The sequence below is a fragment of the Rutidosis leptorrhynchoides genome, chromosome 5 (assembly GCF_046630445.1).
Source record: "Rutidosis leptorrhynchoides isolate AG116_Rl617_1_P2 chromosome 5, CSIRO_AGI_Rlap_v1, whole genome shotgun sequence".
In the NCBI taxonomy this organism is placed as follows: Eukaryota; Viridiplantae; Streptophyta; class Magnoliopsida; order Asterales; family Asteraceae; genus Rutidosis; species Rutidosis leptorrhynchoides.
This window is the reverse complement of record NC_092337.1, coordinates 6,949,599-6,965,326: the sequence shown is the minus strand read 5'-3', so window position 1 is coordinate 6,965,326 and position 15,728 is coordinate 6,949,599. Positions and strand designations below refer to the sequence as shown.

The 15,728-nt window shown below is 32.8% G+C and overlaps 1 protein-coding gene and 1 long non-coding RNA gene across 3 annotated transcripts; both read left to right on the top strand.

Moving 5' to 3' along the window:
* The first annotated feature begins 8,984 nt into the window (after positions 1 to 8,984).
* On the top strand, positions 8,985 to 9,927 carry LOC139847436 (histone H3.3-like). The gene is made up of 4 exons (XM_071837108.1): positions 8,985 to 9,062; positions 9,212 to 9,292; positions 9,358 to 9,471; positions 9,578 to 9,927. The coding sequence occupies exons 1-4, from the start codon at positions 8,991 to 8,993 to the stop codon at positions 9,746 to 9,748; spliced, it is 438 nt and encodes a 145-aa protein (XP_071693209.1). The 5' UTR covers positions 8,985 to 8,990; the 3' UTR covers positions 9,749 to 9,927.
* A 931-nt stretch (positions 9,928 to 10,858) lies between these two features.
* On the top strand, positions 10,859 to 14,872 carry LOC139847098 (uncharacterized). Of its 2 annotated transcripts, XR_011759306.1 has the most exons (4): positions 10,859 to 10,950; positions 13,919 to 14,253; positions 14,346 to 14,396; positions 14,489 to 14,868. It is a non-coding gene; the product is annotated as an uncharacterized lncRNA (long non-coding RNA). The 2 variants fall into 2 exon arrangements; XR_011759305.1 differs by lacking the exon at positions 10,859 to 10,950 and having other exon boundaries at positions 13,703 to 14,253; positions 14,489 to 14,872.
* Positions 14,873 to 15,728: the final 856 nt, after the last annotated feature.

The following is a 15,728-nucleotide window of genomic DNA, read 5'->3' as shown; positions in this document are numbered from 1 at the left end:
ACACTAAGTCTCGAGTAAGAGACATCGACTATTACTTCCAACTAAATTTCGGGACGAAATTTCTTTTGAGGTGTGGATAATGTAACATCCCGTGATTTTCCGTTTAATTTATTTTAACACCGTCTTTTTTTTTATATAATATCTTTCGTTATTCAAATTTGTATCTTTCGTTAACTAACGTTCATAATATTCTCGTTATCTAATTATAAAGTCATCCGTTACTCGAACGTTTTTAAAATATTCGTTGGGTTAATTCCCGCACCCGCTTTGAAACTCGAGGGACCGAGATTGCCAAATGGGCAAACTAGTTGACTAGGTCAACTAGTAAACCCACTTACCACATCCATTCATTTCATCTCCACCTCCCACCTTCATCCTCCTCTTTCTCTCTACTTCCCATTTTTGAACTCAAAACCCTCAAACATAAAATCATCATCTAAATCCGATTGGAGAAGCAAACATCAAAACAAATTACATTTTCGTGATCCTCTCTTCATCCTCTACATTTTGATACCAATATCATCAAGTTTGGGTAACATTTCTAAAACTCTAGATTTCTCTAAATTCGTGTTTTTGACTTGAAATGGTGTTAGTTAGTGTCTATGGCTCATTGTGATGTCGTGTATGTAATTTGTATGCTCGATTTGTTGTCTTTGGTGTAACTAGCTTGAATATGAAAATTGCTTGCTTAATCTTTGATTTTGGATGATTAAAAGTTGTTTAATTGTTAAAGTTCATGTATTAAATGTGTTACTAGCATCATTAGCTTCAAATTGATGTGTAGGTTGATTAAGAAAACTTCAAAAACATGATTATTGATTTTGAGATGTTTGACTAGGGTTTGATAGTTCTTGACATGAATTTTTGGATGCTTGAATGTCATGGAATGTTAATTGTTAGTGTTTAGTAGTAATGTATGCTTCATTACCTTCAAAACGGCATATCATATGTGTGAATTGGTTTCCCGAAACTCAAAATGCGATTGATGAACTTGAAACTTTGAAAATGGACTTTTATTGTTCGCTTGATGAGATTTCGGCTATTGTAAATGATGTTATTGTTGGACCATAAGTGCTTAGTTGTATTCCTCGTCAAAATACCTTTCCAACGATATATGATAGGCATTATAAGTGTTTGCGGGTCAATTGTTGTGTTAGAATTGATTTTGGCTCGTGCATACTTGGGAAAAACAGAAACAGACCTGCACAGATGGTGGCGCGGCGCGCCCCATACCCGCGCGGCGCGCAGATGTGCCTGGTCAGATTCTGACCTCCTCGTCCCATTTCACGTGAAATGTTTGATGACCTACGGACCTCCGATTCACATGAAACTTGTTTTAATATACTTGTATATGAATAATTAGCATAGAAAATTTGTCCGGGACCCGACCCGAACGTGTTGACTTTTGTTGACTTTGACCGACCAAAGTTTGACTTTTTGTCAAACTTAACCAAATGATTATGCAACCCTCCTAACTTGTTTATATACTTGTACCTTGCATGAAACTTGACAATTTGATTTCACATGCTACATAATCGAGTCGTAACGAGCCATAGGACTAATTGAACAACTTTGACCTTTCGTGACTATCGTTATTGATACAACCTAATTGTTTAGGTCGAGACTAGCATTGTTCTTTGCACGTTTACTCGTCGAAGTACTTTATTAACTCTTGCGCTCAAGGTGAGATCATAGTCCCACCTTTTCAACAACTTTTATACTTTTAAATCGTGGGCTGAGAAAACATATACTTTGTTACATCTTGTACTACTTACTTTTATGTTTTGAACACAAGTGTGAAAACAAACATTCCACGTGCGAGTTAGAACAAAAATGCCTCAATTCGATTATCATTAGTTACACTTGCAGGGTGTAAGCGAGAACTTATATTGTGTGGCCATACGGGTTTAACAAACCCTCATTCGGACGGTTCGCTACCGTTATGCGGATGAAATATATTTTTGTGTTTTAGTGTGGGTTCTAGCACTGTGTGATGGGGTAACGTTGGTTAAGTTTTGATAATTGAGTGCTCGCGTATAACAACACTTTTGGAATGCAAATGATTTGGATAATCTACGTTATGGAAATACAAAATCTTGTGGTTCAAAAACAACGTTTAATACTTACTAAACCTATGATTTCACCAACGTTTTCGTTGACAGATTCTTCTATGTTTTCTCAGGTTTTGAATGCTTAGTGATACATGCTTCCGCACTCTTTTGATACTTGCTTGGATGTCGAGTATACATGCATTTTGGAGCATCTTTTGAACTTATTTAAACTGTGTCGCATAGTTTTCATTTGTACTTATAACGTTGTAACTTAACTTGTGGTCAATTATCTTTGTAAACTTTGAAACAATCTTTACACTTGAATGGATGCGACATATTTTGGGTCAAACGTCTGTTTTAAAGACTTATGACCAGGTAATGGGACCTACGTAGTCGACGCCGTCACTTGACGATTTGTCGGGGTCGCTACAGCATCGTATTCATTCGGATCTTATTCCGATTCGGGAGGATATGCGTATTATTCAACTTATTTAAGATATAGATGAAGAGTCTGATGTCGAGTTCGCGCTGCGTATTCCAAGAGTTCGAGGTTACATTCCGAGAGATCGTGAGGATGTCGTGCAACGATTGTGGAATGATTATTTTTGTGCGAAGCCAAAGTATCCGCCCAAGAAATTTAATAGCCGTTTTCGTATGTGATGTCAATTATTCCTCGGAATAACGCAAAGTATAACTACTTTTTCTAGTAATGATTTTCCCGAGCATTTTAGTATTTTACGAAACATTATGATACTATCGATCAGCCTACTTTTAATACTTTACAAAAATGTATTTCGGCTTTACACCAATGGCGTATGGAACCACCGCCGATATGTTCAATGAATATTTACAAATGAGTGAGCAACCATCAATAATATGTCTAGACAACTTTTGTAATTGTATCTTCGAATTATACAAAAGTGTTTGTTTATGTAAACTATATATTTAATACTTTAGTTCATTTTTAATCGTTAAATTTTATGCATTGTTGCATTAGTGAAATGTATTTTATTTTATGTAATGTATTTTTTTATTATATTTATGTAATGTATTTTATTTTGTTTATGTAAAAGAAATAAATTAAATCAAAAACGTGTAGACCTTGTAGGAATCTAACACAAAAATCTGAGACATGGGTTAAAAAATGTCAGAATTTAGCATTGCCATGTTACATGCAGATTTTAATTTTTAGTCAGGAAAGTACACAACATGCCTATGACATTACATACAGAGTTAGATATTGTCTAAAATACACTTGGTATATAGCTAGGAATGGTTGTATATGAATCGCCTCCCAATCACAGAAACACATCTAACTACTCAAATTCTTTTTGATCGACTACAATATGAATAATATAAGAATGAACATTTATTTTGAACAATTTAAAATAACAATATACCATTAAGAATTCGCTAGTAGACCCTAACAAGAATACGTGATTGTGCTATCGTTAATCACAACACCTACGTACAACAAACAGATAATAACAAGCATAAACGATAAAATAAGAATAAATGACACAAAATGAAATGAAATGTACCCGGGACAAGCTAGGACAACATTAACCGTATACATTGGATTTTCACGGCTAGATAAATGGTGTGTAACAGGGACGTCTGATGAAGAAGCTTTAGAGATGGGTATCCTAATTTTTATTTAAAACATACTCCGTATCATTCTTATGGGATCTTTCGTAAAATTACATATATGTAATAGACCACTATAATTTAGATTTTATAGCATTATTTTTAATTTGTAATAATGTTGAATGCTTTTGGTTTGATATAATATATTTGTCATGGATTTTTTACGTTCTTAATCAACAATAAGACTATAATACGTGGATCGCAACGAGTGGTTTACTCTCCCTCGGGTGATCTCAATCGTTCTCAATAAAAAAAAAAATACGTGATTTTTTATCTTGAATTACATATCATGATAAAGTATATAATTTAAACATTGTAAAAATTAAAATAAAGTATATACCAGTTAAAGTAGTACTATGAAAAGGGCCAAAAGAAGAGTCATGATTTATTTGGCTTTTTAACTCCTCGAGAGTATAATAATCCATTATCGCTTTTTTGTTTATTCATGTCTTTTGTTAATTCCCGAAATCATGATTCAAGTTACATTGCATAGACATAGACGATGACAAAAAGGGTATTCAGTCATTTTAATTCTTCCATATATTAAGTAAATGTAACGTTAAATCGTACTTTGTGAACATTATGTTAACATTTAGATATATTTAACTATCTGTAAAACCCATATTTGTGTTATGTATAAAATACAGTAATAATATATATATATATATAATTTTTTTTTTTTTTTTGTGTGTGTGTGTGTGTGTTATGTATGCAAGTAGGATAATAAATGGATGAGCGAAGGGAGAATTATGGCACGTTCTTAGGTCCTTTGTAGAACGCATATTTTTTTTTTTTGTAGAACGCATATTTACCAGCCTGTCCCGGGAGAATTCAATACAATGCGAAACGGAACTAAACCTTACTATGTTTGAATTCAATCTTTGGTTCATGTTTGAAGTCGTGTCAAGTCCATAAACATGCTATTCATTTCTCCTCATCTCTTTGTAATTCAACTGTTTCTTATCTAACCGGGTTTGTTAATAAGATTGAAAAGGATCATCTCATGTCCAAAACTGAATTCCTTAAGATATCATTATAAGGCTCTAATCATCTTTGGACATATAACATGAAATTTTTGTGGTTGATAGAAGAATCTGATGTGACTCCTAAGGTGGGTTTAATAAAATTGAATGATTTAATTAATAGACACTGTATCTTTTATATTTGTAGTAGATAATACACAACAAACTATTAGCTGTACAATTTAGCATAACATTACTGTGTATATCATATCCTAAAATAAAGGATTGTAGTTACCATACTTGTAGGATGTCGTTGATGTATCTCGGTCATTTATACCGTATTATGAATGAGAACAAACCGAGCATTAACCTCTATCATGGTATCACTCTAACCTTCTCTCAATTCTGCAATTCCTAATCTCAATCTCAATAACTATTATATTCACCTATCAAATACTCCTCCTTTATCAAGTTAAGTGGGGTATATATAATCCTTTTTTATATGCATAGACAATATTTTCTTAAAAAAGCTCACACACTCAACACGAATTTATTAACGAATACATACATCTCTACTACAAAACATGAACCTCAACTTTTATATTGAATGGGCTCCTCACATACCCCTAGCCTATAAATCATACAGTCTATGATAATAACGTTAATATTATAGAGAAACAATTACAAAGTTGTCTTGAGTGGTCTTCACTATTTTGATGAGTTTGTATGATTGTTTTTTTTTTAACGACGATTTTTTGGCATCAGTAGATCATAGATCATTTATTTCAACGACCCTCATCATTTACACGTATTACACACATTCGGACGGAAACCCGAACCAGATCGACGGTACCCGGGAACACATCTATTCGGGCAGTATTCCTGGGTAAAGGTCCGTGAACGAATCCGGTAAAACCTCCCTAGAGGGTCAATATATACCGTCATTATTGGTGTTCAATTGTTTTAAAGAAAATCATATCATCCCTAAGGATCGAACCCATAACCTCTCCCTATCCCATGACACAAAGTACATGGGGCGAACCTTTGGGCTATGCCCGCAAGTTCAGTTTGTATGATTGTTGGTAGTATTATTTGTCGATCCATATGTCACGGTGTTCGTGCAGTCGTGCTTTGTGGTTTCTAGCCGTCATTTGGTTGAATGGTCAGAATCCGGTTTCATCGAAAGGCTACAAAGCTCCCGCCTTCAATTTACTCTGCAGCAATTACTTCTGGTGCTTTTCTTGAACTGCTAATAATGAAGATTCAAGGATTTATATTGTTTTAGTGTCTGTTATTGTTTCAATGATGTTTGTAGTATCTTTGTTTCAGTTAGTTAGGATTTGTCTCATTAACTATACAATTGTCAATTATTTCGTAGAATCTAATCAAACGCACCAGTTAGGCTCTGCTTCATTTGTACTAATACTAAGTTGATCTTCGGATCACTTCTATTTAAATTTATGTTTATTAACAAAAAAAATTCGTCCTAACGACAGCTCTTAAGATGTTAATACGATTAAAATACTTGTATATAACAATTGGTTATTAAGTTTTTTATTGTCGGTTATCTGATTAGATAAGTATTTTAAGCGTGCTATAAATAGTACTAAGAGTTGTTGTAAGCAAATTATTTTTTTTAAATAATGAAAATTATATAATTATGAAAATTTGATCGAAAGATGAAAGATGTCAAAGAAGAATACAACCAATTTCATTCAACTTTAACAAAATACACTTCAAATAAAAAGGAAAGTTAAAAGTTAAAATTGGTTAATCGGTTACTCAGTTGATTATGAACCACTTGAATTCTTCTAACCAAGGTTGCAAAATGCGTTATTTGGAGATTAATTGGTATGAACTTTGGAAGGATTAATCGGTAATTCGGGGATTAATCGGAGATTAATCGGATTGTACTGTATACATTTAAATTCTAAATTTTAAAAATTATGTGTAACTATAGAAAAAAACCATTGATATAAAGATAATTTTTATTATAATTGTTTAAAATTGTTCATTTTGGGGCGGGTCGGGTTCAAACTCTAAATTTTCAATGGTTAAATGGGAGGAAACCCTTATTCCTTTCGAGAAAGGAGGGTTATTTGGGCTCTTTAAAAAGTAAAAATTTAGCTTTGATTGGCAAGTGGTGGTGGAGGTTTAAAACCGAAACCAACTCCTTGTGGGTCAAAGTCATTTCAAGTATTTATGGGTCTTCGGGGGGTCTTTTTCAAAATCATGATAACATTACATTTCCTTATTCTTCGGTGTGGACTAACATCATTAAAGCAGGGTTTTCCATTGACAATATTGGTATTCCTTTTTCTAATTCTTTCGTTAGAAAGATTGGAGAAGGGATGTCAACGTCGTTTTGGAACGATCTTTGGGTTGGGAACATGAAACTCAAAAACAGGTTCAAGAGGCTCGTACACTTGGAGACTGATTTGGATGCAACTGTGGGTCAAAGAGTGCTGAGAAATGGGTCAGAGACGACATTCAGTGGGTCTTGGGTCAGGGATCTTTCGGGTGGGGCCATATTCGAACTGTTCGAACTCCAAAACTTGCTGCAGACCATCGAATTAAATTCAGAAAATTGTGATTCATGGTGGTGGAATTTGTGCAACACAGGAGTATTTAAAACCAAGGTTTTGTCAAAAGCAGTCGATGAAAAGATCCTCCAAGCGAATACCTCTTATTCTTCGGGTACCTTGCGCAACTTGCTTGTGCGCAAAAAGGTTGAAGTGTTTGTTTGACGGGTCCTAAAAGGAAGAATTCTGGTATTGGTTGAGTTGGATAAAAGGGTGTCGATCTACATTCGGTACGTTGTCCAAATTGCGATAACGATATCGAAAGTATTAGTCACTCCCTTCTATCGTGTGATAAAGCTCGTGATGTTTGGGGTAAAATTTTTTATAACACGGCTTTTAACCCACTCATTAACCCTAAATCAATCCTTAAACCACTTTCCTCACCCGATCCACCAAACCGCTTTAAATACGGTATATACAGTTCTAAATTCAAATTTACAGCTTCCAGATATCAAGTTCGAAGGTTTTCAACTTTTTCTAATACAAAGTTCTCAAGGTATAATCACATGTTTCCATATTTATATCTTGTTTTATCAAACCTGCATTTGCTCCACCAAGTTAAGCCCCACCGTTGTTACCATTTCAGTTTCAGCTAGTATTTATAAAACACTCTAATTACGATATCTAGGGTTTCGAAATTCCGATTATGTCTGCAATCATTTTACTATTAGACGGTTGATTCTATGGTTTTGTTTCTATACCGTTACATCTGTTTGAAGATTACGAACAATTTACTTTGATTCGTAGTCTTATTTCTGTTGGTAGAAGCCCTAAATTGAAATTTCCCCTAACTCGCCTCTTTTATTGATAAGAATGAGCCGTTATGTGATAATATTGTATATGTATATTGTATAGTACATATTTTTTTACCACTTACTGCTTTTGTATTTGTGTTTATTCATTCACTAATTTTTGTAAACTTTGAAGTATTTGTTTAATGGACCAAGTAGGAATTACATGCCTTAGTAACATTAAACATATTAGAAGTTTTTGGAGGTAAAGTTAATGATGATTTTGTTTGACATTTATTATGCATATATATGGCATTTCTTTTCTGGACAAGTGATTGTATTATATTTAATGGTTATGGTAGCAAGTTAATTATCTTCTTACTTGTAATGACAGTTTAAGATCACCTGGGTCGTAGAAGCCCTAATTTGAAAATTTCTTTAATTCAATAATTTTAGCGTTAAGAATAAGTTGTTATGTGATATTATGTATGTATATTGTAGAGCACATTTTGTTGCCACTTAATGTTTGTGTATTTGTATCTATTCATCTACTGTAGTTTGGTACATGTGACATGTCATAGAAATAGTAACCTGTTTAGAGTGTTTACAGTTAAAGTTAATGATTATTGTGTTCGACACTTATATGCATATATATTGCTTTTCTTCTCTGGACCAATGTCTGTATATCATGTTTGTTGGTTATGATAGCAAGTTAATTATCTTTATACTTGAAAAGTGAGTTTGGGATCAGTTTGGTTTACATTTCTTTTCTAGTTTGGTAGGCTGCATAAAGAATTCAAATAGATTGATGCTTACAACTCAAACTAATTATGATAAACTTTGTAGAGGAATCAGAATTGTAATAGCGAGCAGTCTGTTAGACATTAAAAGCCTTTTCAGGATCATTCAATTATAGCTGCAATATATGGATTGAACATTATAAAATTGGGTCTACAATTTGATTTACATCTATAAAATATATGTAAATGTTCTGAATATGAGATGTTGGAGTTGTAGATGGCACGTACCAAGCAAACTGCTTGTAAGTCGACTGGAGGAAAGGCACCCAGGAAACAACTTGCAACTAAGGTATAACTATATTTATATATTTATATGTTTGCTTAACTTATGACATTTCTTTTTCATTTAAATGTATATGTATACATGTACATGTATATATAATTCTTTGGATTGCATTTTAAAACAAGCTTGTAGTTAATAATAATGTGGTGTATTAGGCTGCTCACAAATCTTCTCCAACTACTGGTGGTGTTAAGAAGCCTCACAGATACAGACCTGGAACTGTTGCTCTTCGGTTTGTGGCTCACTCTTTGTTTGTATATGTAGTTTTCTCGTGCTTATGTACGTTTGTTCTTGATATTAGATGATGATGATGATATGTTGCAATGAAATCCGCAAGTACCAGAAAAGTACTGAACTTTTAATCAGGAAACTGCCTTTCCATAGGCTTGTTCGTGAGATTGCTCAAGACTTCAAGGTCACTCATTGTTTTCAACCCATTATCTAATTAATTAATTTGCAAGCACAACATGTTTTGCCAATTTAATTGGTATTTATCTATTTATTGAACTTCGAATTCGCAGACGGATTTGCGTTTCCAAAGTCATGCTGTGTTGGCATTGCAAGAAGCAGCTGAAGCTTACCTGGTGGGTCTGTTTGAGGACACCAATCTGTGTGCAATTCACGCTAAGCGTGTGACCATCATGCCTAATGACATTCAGCTTGCGAGGCGAATCAGGGGTGAAAGGGCTTGATTTGGATGATCTCAAATATGTGTTTCTAAAGAGATGTTGGTGAACTTTTAGGTTGTATTTTGGTACTGCTGGTAAATGTTTCCTTGTTTGGTTGTTTCTTGAATTGGATAATGCACGAATTAATATTTGGTTTTTTTAATTGAGATATGTGTTATGTTTGCTCATACATAATGCTTTTTCGTGGGTAGCTAGGCGAGTGGGTTGGAGATTTGTATGATTTGGCTCCAACATGTAAACTTGCTTTTGGGGGTCAATAATAGTTATTATTGTTTTGTTTTGCTTAACAAACTAAATGAGTAGTTTTTATGATTAGGGTTCTTTCAATCTATGACATCCCTCTATAAAACTTAGGCTAGAAATGTTTAGCTTTAACAATTTTCTTAGATTCTTTCATCACCTTAGTGTTTGTTTCTGTATACCTGTTTTAAGTGTTTGGTTTCCTTTGTGGATTTGATGGCTAGGATTAGAGAATTTTTTCTGTTGTGACCTCATTTAGTTTTTTTTTTTTTTTTTTTTATTATATACAGTATAGATAGAAGTATAGATATAAACTAGTTATAGAACTCTCGCTTCGCGCCGGTGGTTCGATTTTTAATGTATTTTATTGTATTTAATTTGTAAAATTTGAATACAAAAATGGTCATATAGCCTATGAGTTACAATATGATGTTTATTTATTTATTTTTTAACGACTGCTAGAAGTCACTGACCGAGAATTCGAACACGATATAGAAATCCATCCACTTCGTGCATCAGGTGAGTTAAAATCACATCGGATGAGGGTCAAATGCAAGATGTCACAACTTTCATCAATATGATTTATAAAATATTTTTAACTAATTTATTATCACATTTGACGATTAAAAAATCAGTTATTAAAATTTCAACAAAACGTCTACTTAAACGCAAACTATTGATATGTCACAAACCCGACGCAACGCGAGGACATCCCCGCTATTTGTATCTAGTGTATTTGATAATGAGGTTGCGATAAGAATTAAACTTGAGGGGTTATAATATGTAACAATTAAACTTTAAGGGGTTTGAATATAAATTAGAAAATAATAAAAAGATGCATATTTTAGAAACCCTAATCAGCCGTTCTTCTGCCTTATTTCTTCCTCAAACGAACCTTAGCTCTTACCAACCCTAAATTTTTTGTTCTAAGACTCTTCACAGATGGAAATCGCCACAAGATAGAGGTATATTTCTTCATTTCGTTCTTTCTAAACAAGCAAACACATCAAATCGATTTCAGATTGAGTTGACCAAAACGTTGACCGAGCTTATTTTATTGTCTTCAATTTTGTAGAGAGAGTTTAAGATCAATTTGGTTTACATCTTTTTTATTTAATTTGGTTAAATACATAAAGAAATTAAGTACATCGATGTTTAAAAATTCGAGCTTATTTTATTAAATTTATTGATTGATAGAGGAATCAGAATTGTAACAGTGAGCAGTTATTTTAGGGTTAAACAATGTGAAGGTTTTAAGAAAGAGTGACATAAAACACGTGCACAGTGTATATGTATATCTATTATAATGAATGAATGTTCTTCATGGAACTTATGTTACTCCTTTTTAGTTTTGCTATTTATTTAAATCTGGTTTTAACTAATTATGATCAGAAGTTAACTTAAAATATAGATTTAGATAAGTTAAAATAGGATTGTTTGAAATAATTTTCTTCAAGAACCTTTAACATCCGAAATTGATTTAGACAATTCTTACAAATAGAATAGTTGTCTGATTTAAATTATTTATGTAGTATTGTAATTTAGTTTTAATTTTAGTATAATGTTTTATATTGTATTATGAACCATCTGAATGAATTGGTTAGTCAATTAGAATTACTCATGTGATTCTGTACCACTTTGGATTTTTTTGTCCAAAACATAAAATAAAAAATATGAAATATTATACTAAAATTTAAATTGGAGTTTACTTGATTGAAATGTTTTAGGGATTTTGAAAATTTTGAAGAGAAGAAAAACGTACCCTTTCAAGGATTTATATGTGAACAAGTCAAGCGTCGCAAGGGAGTGACAATGTAGCCTAAAAATCTGTTGACAACAACGAAGAAGTGATATTTCCATGCTACACTCATGTCTAATTCGGAATACGTGTAATGTCCTTCGTATTTGGATTGTTTAATAAGAAACCGGGAAAAATGCCACATCATGATCTTCATTGTGATTGTTGGAATAATACTTGAAGTGCATACCTGAATGTCTCTGTTCCCGTGTATGCATTCATTAATCGTTTCAACAATAAGATATATATAAGATGTACAATAGGAACCCAAAATAATTTTAAAGACATTATATACCGTTGATTAATGAGCAAGTGATTGGTGACATACTTTACAACTCAAATCAGAGCTGGGGAGATGAACACCTACCAAAGAATACATTTCATAGTATTATCCTTCGCCAGGTGAACAAAAGAGACGATATCCCTATATATTTTTTTTAATATATATCCCGCATTTATGGGGTCCAATTGGTTAACCACATTCTTGAGACTTGAGTCTGCCTTGTCTGTGCACAGAAAGACACAACCTTTCTTGACTTAATTGTTAAAGATACAGCTGACATATGTTCGGGACTCTCATCATTGGGCTCTCATTATCAGTAAATGTCAGCTGCATTTGTAACATTTAAGTCTAGAAGGTATGTGTCTATCTGTGCATATACAATGCAAACTCAAACCTCAAAAATGTGGTTAACCAATTTGGCCCCACAAATACGGGATGTATATTGAAAAAATATAGGCAGTTCGTCTTTTTCGTTTACCTTACGAAAGATAATACTATAACGTGTATTTTTTGCGGGGCTGTTCGTCTACCCGGCTCCGATTTAAATTATAATTCATATCACCGATTACTTGCTCACTAATCAACGGTATGTGATCTCTTTAGTATTACTTTGGGTTGTCATTTTACGTCGGATATATCTTGATGTTGAAATGATTAATGAATACATACATGAAAACAGAGGCATTTTCGGGTCTGCACTTAAAATACTTACTCCAATCACGCTATAGATAATGATGTGGCTTTTCTCTGGTTTTTTCTCAAATGTTCCAAATACCTAGGATACTTCACGTATAATGAGTTAGAGATGAGTGTAGCTTTCAAGTATTACTTCTTCGTTGTTGCCAACGGGTTATTAGGATACATTGTTACTCCCCTTGTGACACTTGGCTTGTTCACAATTAAATCCATGAAATGATTTTGACGATTATGACAAATTGAATCGTTGTCTGATTTAAATATTTTATGTAATATGTATTATAATTTTGTTTCAATCTTAGTATAATGTTTTGTATTTTATTTATTATGAACCAGTTGACTTTAATTGGTTAGTCAATCATAATTACTTACTATGTGATTCTACCACTTGAATTTTTCTATCCCAAATCATAAAGCACCTAAAGTTAAATTTGACCCAATCTACCAAGCCGCTATAAATAAATATTTAGTTCTAAATACCAAATTTATACTGTCCAGATATCAAGTGAGGTTTTCATATTTTTCGAATACAAAGTTCTCGAGGTATAATTATCTGTTTTTGCATTTATATACTTAGTATAGTCAAATCTGCTCCAGTTTCACCAAATTAAGGCATACCTTGTTATCATTTCATTTAGGATTTATAGAACATGTTAAGTGTAATATCTAGGGCTTCTTAAATCCGATTACGTCTGCAATCGTTAACTGTTTGATTATTTGATTTTGTTTCAATGCCCTTGCATCTTTTTGAAGATTATGAAAATTTACTTTGAATCACATTTTTATTTCACTTCGTAGAAGCCCTATTTCAAATTTCTCCTTAATTCACCATCCTTATTTTTTAGAATCAGGTGTCATGTACATTGTAGAACACACTTTTTTTGCCACTTATTGTATTTGTATTTATTCATCCACTAATTTTTGTAAACTTTGTAGGATGTGTTTAAAGTAGAAAGTACATTTTATAGAAACAATAACCTGCTTATAATGTTCGGAGGTAAAGTTAATGATTATTTTGTTCGATTATGCATATATATTGCTTCTCTTATCTCGACCAATGACTATATATATTGTTGGTTGGTTTTGATAGCTTTAATTATCTTTTTTTCCTTGAAAAGTTTGTTTCGGATCAGTTTGGTTTACATTTCTTTTCTAGTTTGGTTGGCTGTTTGAAGAATTCAAGTAGATTGCTGCTGTAATACCGAGCATTTTGTCAGAGATCAAGAACTTTTCAGGATCCTTCACTTTTAGTTGCAATATATGAATCGAATATTATAGAATTGTGTCTATTGCTTTACATCTATAAAATATGTTTGTGTTCTGAATTTGAGATGTTAAGCAAACTGCTCATAAGTCGACCGGAGGAAAGACACGCAGGAAACAACTTGCAACTAAGGTATGATTCTATATTGACATTTCACGCAAGTCTGCTCCTACTACTGGTGGTGTTAAGAAGCCTCACAGATACTGGCCTGGAACTGTTGCTCTTCGGTTTGTGGCTCACTCTTTGTTTGTATTTGTTGTTTTATCGTGCTTATGTACATTTATTTGTTCTTAGTATTGATGATGATGATATGGTGCAGTGAAATCCGCAAGTACCAGAAAAGTACTGAACTTCTAATCAGGACTTCAAGGTCTCCTGTTGTTAATAATTGAATTTGATTATAAGCACAACATGTTTAGGCGATTTAATTGGTAATTAATTTATTGAACTTGAAATTTGCAGACGGATTTGCGTTTCCAAAGTCATGTCGTGTTGGCATTGCAAGAAGCAGCTGAAGCTTACCTTTCAAAAAGAAAAAAAAAACAAATTAAATTGAGTCGGTTTTTTGTTTAAGGTTCTTTCAGTCTATGACAACCCTCTATAAACATAGGCTAGATTTGTTTAGCTTTAGTAATTTAGTAAACATAAGGTTTTTTTTTTTTTTTTTTTTTTTTTTTGTTTCTGTATACCTATTTTTGAGTGTTTGGTTTCCTTCTTTATGTATTGAAATGTATAATAAGGATAGTAAAAAGTGGGGGTAGACAATCTTATAGAAAGGACTTCATGGTTATAATGTTGTTATCATGATTTATAGTGAAAACAATTGGATAATTTGGATTGATGATTGTGTAAGGTTGAATTTCTGAAGGGCAACGTTAGTTTCATACGGACTATATAGCTTTGAGTGCATCAAATTTGACCTGAATAAATAAATAAATACAATACAATACGCCTTTGTTCTTGTTCTCATCATCATGAATAAATTTTAAACTTCTAACTACTAACCACCATTAATTTGCTCTTTTCGAAGAAATGATTGTGACACTTAGAGATTTTGATTTACATAGAGGGCCTCGGTCACTTTATTCTATCAGATGGTTTTAATCTATGACTTCATTTCGAAGAATGAAACATTTTATTGAAAACGAAAGGTTAACTTTATCGAACTGTGATAATTTGACATCGTTTTTTCTTCTTCTTTTCTTCTTCTTATGTTTTCAAGTTCTCGTAACATTCATTAACAACCTATTCTATAAATATTTGAACTACTTGTCTTATGGGGCGTTATTTGTGATATCGCATTGGGGCTCTTAAATTCATTTGCAGCCCAGAAAAGAAAAGATGATTATTGTAGGAGTAGGTAGAAGACTTTAGCATGAAGACAATGAGATGTTAATGTGTGAAATTGTCCAATAATGAATCGTGCATCTTTCTCATAATCGTCAGGAGCACACATTGAATTTATGGTAGTGCAATCATTGTCAAATAAGTGTTTTACTTGTTACAAAGGAAAGAAAACAAAATAGTGTACGTTAGATGGTAACTTTTGACAATTATTGTGTAGGTATACTCATTAAAGTCTAGATGCACATAATAAGTTTTATCTGATCTAAAGAAGTTGTCTTGGTTTGCCTTTAAAAAAGATAAAATTAATGTATGACATATATTCAATTGGCAAACTTTGAATAAATTTCTATCACGT

What these genes read in the sequence shown, in the direction of transcription:
- LOC139847436 (XM_071837108.1), top strand. Translation starts at nt 8,991, where the DNA reads ATGGCACGTACCAAGCAAACTGCTTGTAAGTCGACTGGAGGAAAGGCA. An exon ending in GGAAACAACTTGCAACTAAG is followed by an intron (nt 9,063 to 9,211) that starts GTATAACTATAT and finishes GTGGTGTATTAG; the next exon opens with GCTGCTCACAAATCTTCTCC. An exon ending in GAACTGTTGCTCTTCGGTTT is followed by an intron (nt 9,293 to 9,357) that starts GTGGCTCACTCT and finishes TCTTGATATTAG; the next exon opens with ATGATGATGATGATATGTTG.